At 37.9% G+C, this 7,131-nt stretch overlaps 1 protein-coding gene across 1 annotated transcript in view; it reads right to left on the minus strand.

Annotated features, from left to right (window-relative positions):
• The window catches only part of IFRD1 (interferon-related developmental regulator 1), a 9,220-nt gene extending 3,641 nt beyond the window's left edge, over positions 1–5,579 (minus strand). Inside the window, exons 1-7 of the mRNA XM_010187131.1 lie at positions 5,480–5,579; positions 4,464–4,545; positions 3,900–4,024; positions 3,455–3,612; positions 2,059–2,109; positions 1,787–1,965; positions 1,568–1,676 (exon numbers count right to left, since the gene is read on the minus strand). Of these exons, the coding sequence (XP_010185433.1) occupies positions 1,568–1,676; positions 1,787–1,965; positions 2,059–2,109; positions 3,455–3,612; positions 3,900–4,024; positions 4,464–4,545; positions 5,480–5,528 (753 nt within the window). The 5' untranslated portion in view covers positions 5,529–5,579. The remainder of the gene's footprint in view (positions 1–1,567; positions 1,677–1,786; positions 1,966–2,058; positions 2,110–3,454; positions 3,613–3,899; positions 4,025–4,463; positions 4,546–5,479) is intronic.
• Between the last annotated feature and the right edge of the window lie 1,552 nt (positions 5,580–7,131).

Raw genomic sequence — 7,131 nt, forward strand, 5'->3', positions numbered from 1 at the left:
CTTCTGTCCACAAGCTGAGGGCACTTTCAGGTTATCAGCAGAGAACTTACACTGCCAGAGATGGATCATGAGATACTATTAGACTGACAGTGTGGAATATTTAGTTGCAAGTCTTGTATGGGATGGAAAATTAGAAAGTAGTTTGTTAAAAAAGCCCAAAACTTAACAAAACATTCCAAATAAATTTTAATGCACAATTGTTTAGCAAGAAATATCTTCTCCCCTCCATTTACTAGTTCAGCAAGTTTAACTGGATTAGTAAGAATGTATGTAAAACTCAGGTAAAAATAAGTTTTTGTCCTTTTTAATCTGAACGCTTTGTCAACTGATATGTGCATGCTTTTTTAAAGCAACTGGTCAAACTCAAAACACAGTAAGCATTTTTAATCTGCACTGATGAGAATAATTTGTAATGATCAAAGGGCTGTTTCCTCAATGGAACAGAAGTTGTTTTTAATTAATATAGTCTCATTAATGCCTTTTAATATTTTAGTTGCTTGCAGTCAGTTTGACCAAATAAAGTATCAAGTTTGGTCTCTCCCTTACTTTCTTTTCTTTCAAAGTTGGCTTCCACAGCAAAGAGACTCAAATCCCTACAGTTTGCAATTACACAGAAGTCTCAGTGTATTGTTTCAGATTATGCAGTGTTAACGTGCTGTATGTCCTGACTCAACTGGACTTATCCTTTCACTCTGGGGAGTGTTCTGGCAAAGAACAGCAGCCTTGATTGAGCTAGAAGCCATTCAGGCAGCTCTCCCAAACTGTGCCATGGGTAAGTGGAGACTGTTTCCTTCAGTGCTGTCAAGAAAAAGTTCAGACATGAGTGAGGCATATTGAAGAATGTAAATTTAGCTGTGTAGGAGGTAATACAGTTACAGTTGAGTTGGATACTTCATCCAACTCAAAAGCAAACCCCAAGAAATCTCAGCAAACTTAGTAATACTGGTATCTGTGCAAAATTTGTGCAAATTCTTTCAAAATCTCCCTCTTTAAATTGGCTGACTAGCCTCCAGCTGACTAAAATAGTCACAAATGCTGTGAGAAACTATCATGCAATACTAGTTATTCTTCTCAAGTTACCCAAATAAGGATACTGAAAAAAACAATACTAAAAATGAGCCTGGTTTCTACTGAAGGATACATATTTAGCTGTGAGAGCAGAATTGTGCAGGCTGGGAACTGCTGAGATTTGTCTGCAGAAAACTAAGTATCTCATGACTGTTCCCAAAACAGTACTCACTTATTTATCCTGGAACCTCTCTTGGGCTTTCTTTTTTTTTTTGTGAAGCTGGTGTTAGATTTAGATTTTAGTTTGCACACTACATTTCTAGTTACTCTTAAGTACTGTTTGATGTGTTTTGTTATACCGTCCTGTTTTGCAATATCATAGCTAAGTTGCTGTGAATCGTTACTATACTGACAGACTGGGGCAGACTCACTACAAAGAACATAACCCAGTGAATTTTCTGCCACTTGCTGAGATCTCGGGTGCTACACAACACATGTTAAGTAATTTGTCTTGTCAACATTGCAGTGCAAGAAAATTTAGCTGCTGACATCTACTTACAGCATCTGTTTCGCGTGCCAGTTCAAACAGAAGGGCCAGTGTTTCTCCGGCAGCTATTCTCATGTTGAGATCATCACAAGACAGCAGACTTGGAAGTTTATGCAAGTGCCTAAGGAGTAAGTCACATTTCATTAAGATGCAAATTTTGTTGACATTGCTTCATTGCATACAAAACCCAAAACAGTCATTGCAATTTTGTTTTTCAAGACAGACACTCACATCTCAATTTTCTTCTTCACTTCATTCATTGGACAAATGGTCAACAGCAGTGTCCATGCTAAAAGAGCACTGATGTGGAGCACAGTATTATGGGTACTTGATACACTGTTAGTGTCTCTGTCCCGCTGATAGGCCTTTGTGAAGATGTTTTCCAGGCATTCCATAGTAGAGTACAGTTCCTGAACAGGGGAAAAAAGATCATGAAAGGGAATTAAGATTCACACTTTTTTTTAATAGATTGACGATATGAAAAAGGTATTATTTATCCTCACCGTAATGTCATCAGTGACAATGAAACAGCAAATCCCTAAGCAGGTTGCGCACTAGACAGAAAAGAAAAAAAGTGTCAGTATTTGACATTAATGCTACTGTTAACAAAACCACCTTGACCTTTGAAATTTAACATGTGGAGTAATGGAAATTTGAAATTAAGACCTTTGCAGAGCAGAAGTCTTCAATGCTGTTTAATGCAGCTACTTTGCAACAGTTAGTTCTCAGTTCCCATCTACTCTCAGGATGATTTTACAACACATGCTACTCAAAAGCCTTCATTTTTCGTGCTGCATTATTTAATATAGCTTACAAAGCCTTTAGAAAAAGCTACCTGTAGCACTCCTTTCACCCAGTTATTTTGAGTCCCACCAGGACTCACTAACAGAAACTGTGCTGATAAACAGAAATGGACAGATTATATTTATTCACAGCTGCAGGAAATATTTTCCCCTCTCTGCCCACTATTACAATTAAAAGGCATGAAAACACTGGACTTTAAAAGCCTTTTTTGGAACTTTCCAACTTTTCCTGCAAGATCCTACATATCTCCTCCCTATCCCCCACATTCCACTCTGTCTCCTCTTAAAAAGAGTAAGGGAAACAAAAGTTTGAAAGTGATGTTCGCACTAACCACACAGGACTCAAAACTACACTTGAACAGGACAAGCTTTAATAGCTTTTATTTGTTTGGACAAACAACTGCTGTTGAACTAATACTACCCTCTCCTCCAGCTGACAGGATCTATGGTAACACAGCTTGAGTGCAACAGAAGGAGCCAGCTACACAGTGATAAAGGCAAGTTGAAGATTAGTCAAAACTCTGAATTTAAAAAAATTCTTGGCAGGAGTTTTAGGCTGTCTTCAGTCAGTATTTCAAGTATACTGCTGATGTACAGAAGATGAATAGATGCCTGGATGAAAAACTTTTAAAATACTTTTGGTAGTACAAATGTATCAAGTAGGTTTTTCCAGATCTGCTATATGTAATTTTATCACATATAAATATATTTGCATAAGTAACTTTCCTCTGCTGTCAAAGAAGTTAAAATTAATACAGGAGGTATACATCAGTCAGTGGGAAAACTTTTTTTTCCTGTAGTACTTCAACATCAGCCCTCAGAACTGCAGTAAGGAGACTGCAACACATTGAGTAAAGACACCTGACTAAGTAGTAAATGTAACAGCTCTTTAAGGAAGTTCCTAGGTTGGAGGAAGACATTTAATCTCTAGGTGGAACTTTTTAAGCCAGTGAAAAGTGCTATGCATCATTCACAGCATAGGTCACCATTATGAGTTTACAATGGTGCAGTAACCTTTAGTTCTGGATTACACAATAGTGAGCTGGTGAAAAACTGCCCTCTGTCCCTGCCTGGCAAATAAACATTTTATACTCACAGCCTGTCTGGCTTGGATACTGGCTGTTCCATCACAGACAATCTTCTTCAGAACTGGACCAAGGGTCTTAAAAATCTCTTCACTTTCAATTCCTGACCCCATCTGCACACACAGAAGACATGCCAGTCCGGCAGCTGCACACTGCTCATCGCTCTTACCTAAGGATTAAAATATTATGAGTAATCACCTTGTGTATTGCTTCCTTCCTTTAAAGATAATAGTCTGAAAACTTGCAAGTGAAAATTCAGAAACCAACAGACAGAAGATAATTTCAGTTAATTTTCTGGGTCAGTTAAAACACAGCATCTAAATTCAAAAAAGGAATGTTTTTATCTAAATTATTAAGCATTCTATAAAGTGTTAGAGAAGCCTCAGTTTTAATTCCTTTCAAATGATGAGCTATTTCATAGGGATCGTGCTTTCTAATAGCAAATATATTAATTACCTTTCTTTATGCAGCGTTCAATGCTATCAGTTAGTGTCATTCTCCTTTCCATGACAAATTCATACAGAATTTTAGAAGAAAAAGCACTTTTCAGACTTTCAAGAGCTGCTTGTCTTGTCTTTGCACTGTTAGAAGAGAAAAGACCTCTTGAAATCAGCACACATCAATTAAAGCTCAGCCTTTGTTTTCATGGTAAATTTTATTTGTCTGCACCCAATACAAGAACAGAATGTAACCAGCAGAAGATCCATAAACTATGAAATGCTATGAATTGCCTTCTTTCTCAAGGACAGAGAAACTTAAGTTGGAGATAGAGTTCAGAATAGTACACCAGACTAGAAATAGTCACTCTACTTCAAGCTATTAGGAAAGTCTATCACTTATCCAAAATCCTGGTGGAGAGAGAAAGGCCTTTTCAGATGCAGAAGAAAAGCAAGTCCTCTCCAGCATGAAATAATTGTAATTTCAGTAATCATATAAAAAGCTTTGAAGCATATTTCCCTTATTATGTCAGAGGAAGCCAGTAAGCAATGTCTGAATGCGTTTCTTCAAAGCATACTATACCTCTTGTCCAATGTAAGATCAATAAATCCCTTCAATTTGTATTCCAAGTCTTCTTGAGTGGCTTCTTCATCAACTTCAGGCCCTAATCCAGAGGAAATAATTTAGTCCTACTGATGTATGTTTTATCAGCAAACACAATAGTATCCAACACTCAATGTTTTTAATACTAATAAGAAAGCAGTTCAACAGACAATAGCTACAGAATTGTTCAGTATTACAGGAACAGAATGGTGTTAAGCCCACTACATCAAAATGCATCTTAAAATACTTTCATAAAAACTGACATACTGATACACCTGTGCTGTTTCTACACGCGCTTCTTACACGTGCCAAGAATGAAGCAGGGAGCTAATCAGGTTTTACATAAATTTGCTACACTGATACATATCAGCCAATCCTGTCAGCAACACATTTTCATCTGATCTATATCTACTCCTGGAGTACAGCAGGGTGTTCACTGTTGATACAGTGATAAAGCAGCTTGTCCTATACAGCATCACTTCAGATGCCTCTGCAACAGCAGCACAGTTAAAAGTTGCAAGTATTCATAGGGAAGGCTCCCTGCCTTATTATCTCCCTGTAGAAAGCTTTCAGATCCCCTCCTCCCAACAAAATTACATTAAAGCAGCCGAGGTTGCAGAGATGGTAATGGAGACAAAGCACAGATCTAGTTCAAAACAGGCAAATGTGACTCTTTCCATCTCAACCTCTTCTGCAGTTCTTACCACCTCAAATACATGCTATAAAAATCAATGTTTTATAATGCACCTTAAAATTCTTATTGTCTCCAAAAGTTTGCATTGTGTAATTCTAATAGAATAAAGTCTAGTAGTTTCGTGAGAGGCTCATGAACCTGGAGTATATTCTTACCAAACAAAACCAAGACTCACTAGATTAACAATCACAATGTCATTATTTTGCTAATGCTACTTTCACTCTAGTACTTAAAACTCCTAAGTCCAACTCAGTTTTTATGTTTTTTAAAAAAATGAATAGAAATAAATGAAATAATATACCATCCTCAGTGAAGCTTGCAGGATCACTGAAGCCACTGCAGTGGCTCATAGTTTCAATTGAAGCATCTTCATCACTAAAAGGCTGCACGTTTCTGGGCTGGCCACCTTAAGGAAAGGCAAATACAAGAGTCATTTTTCATATGGAAAAGGAAGATTTGAACACCAAAAGCAGCATTTAACCTCCCAACAGATTCATGCTCCCTCACAGAGACACAGAAAACACATTTCCTTCTTCTGCTGTTTCTCTTACTCCCTTATTCTGAAGACTTTTTTGGCTGTTCTGGAAGATCATTTATGAATGGTGGGGAAGAGCCCACCTAGTTTTCAAAGTATTGGTAGAATTCCTAACTCTAGATTTAAGGTCTTGCTACAATCAGCTTCAAGTTAATGCAATTTCCTGTGACTGTGCTTTAAAAATAGCTCTTTAATTTAACTGTTAGGTTGAGCTACCTAAAAATATTTCCACACAATCTTTATTTTTCAATTTTGAGAGACATCAAGCCAGGATAAGCTATACATTCAGGCAAACATAGTTTACACACTTCAACGCAGGATTTACAGGATTAAGTGTAGTATGTGCAACATCAGCAAAGTCTGACCCTATTTGAATACTGAATTACAAATACAGGCCAGAACATCAAATGCTTCAACTGGAAAAAAAAGTTTTCCCCTCTCAGGATCAAGACAGACTCAATTCAGTAACCCCAGTCTTTTTGAAGAGAGCAGTATTATTTTTACCAATTACAACTTTTCATCTCCATATTTTATTGTTACAGTATTAGTGGCTGGAGTTTGACTCGATAATACTTTAATTTCTATTGCTGTCCTGTCCCAGCCATTAATTTGTGTCTACTAAAGTTCATTAACAAAATAATAGTTTCACTCTTATTTCTCAAACAGATCCCAAATGTAACTTGCAAAACTCAGAATTCTGCTCTTCCACCTATTTTTTTGTAGTACAATTGCATCTGAATTATTTAAGAAGGCAGCACACAGAGCTTGCCAGCTTCAGGCAGGCTTCCCGACTACCAAGACTCCCCAAAAGCATTTTCATCTAGGCAGAATCAACCTTGAGTTGATCACCATCCAAGTACTTGCAAAAAAGTTAAATTCACACTTCAGAGGTTTTGCAGCTCTTAGTTGTAAATCATCTACTTGTATCACAGTCCATAACCTTTGATGTTTCCTACAGTTACAAAGGACAAACATTAGCCAATGCACAGACCAAGAAATCTGGAAGCTGTGAGCTCTGGCATGGCCAGTGATGTCAAGCAGGGAAAGTCAATGCGAGAAGTCACAAGAACAACTGCCAGCCTTTCTCAAACTGAAACAAAAGCTGCTGCAGAAAGAGCCAGTGAATACTCACTCCCTAAATGCTTTATACTAGAGAAAGGCTCTGCTCACAGCTACAGCAGCCTGAAGTGAAATTTCTCATCACCCAACAAAATCTCACTTCTGCCCCGGTAGCAGCACCGCAGTCACATGCATTCTGAGTCTACATGAAAGCTGTTTATTTCATCATATCCTCTTTTAGGCTAGAAAGGCGTTTTTTTAAGATGCTGCAGCCTTTCGGGTTACAATGCACTGACATACAGTCGCACCAGAGACACCGGACTGACAGCAGCAGCCGTGTGTGCCACCCCACTCCCCCC

This window comes from Mesitornis unicolor, unplaced genomic scaffold (genome assembly GCF_000695765.1).
Source record: "Mesitornis unicolor isolate BGI_N332 unplaced genomic scaffold, ASM69576v1 scaffold47066, whole genome shotgun sequence".
In the NCBI taxonomy this organism is placed as follows: Eukaryota; Metazoa; Chordata; class Aves; order Mesitornithiformes; family Mesitornithidae; genus Mesitornis; species Mesitornis unicolor.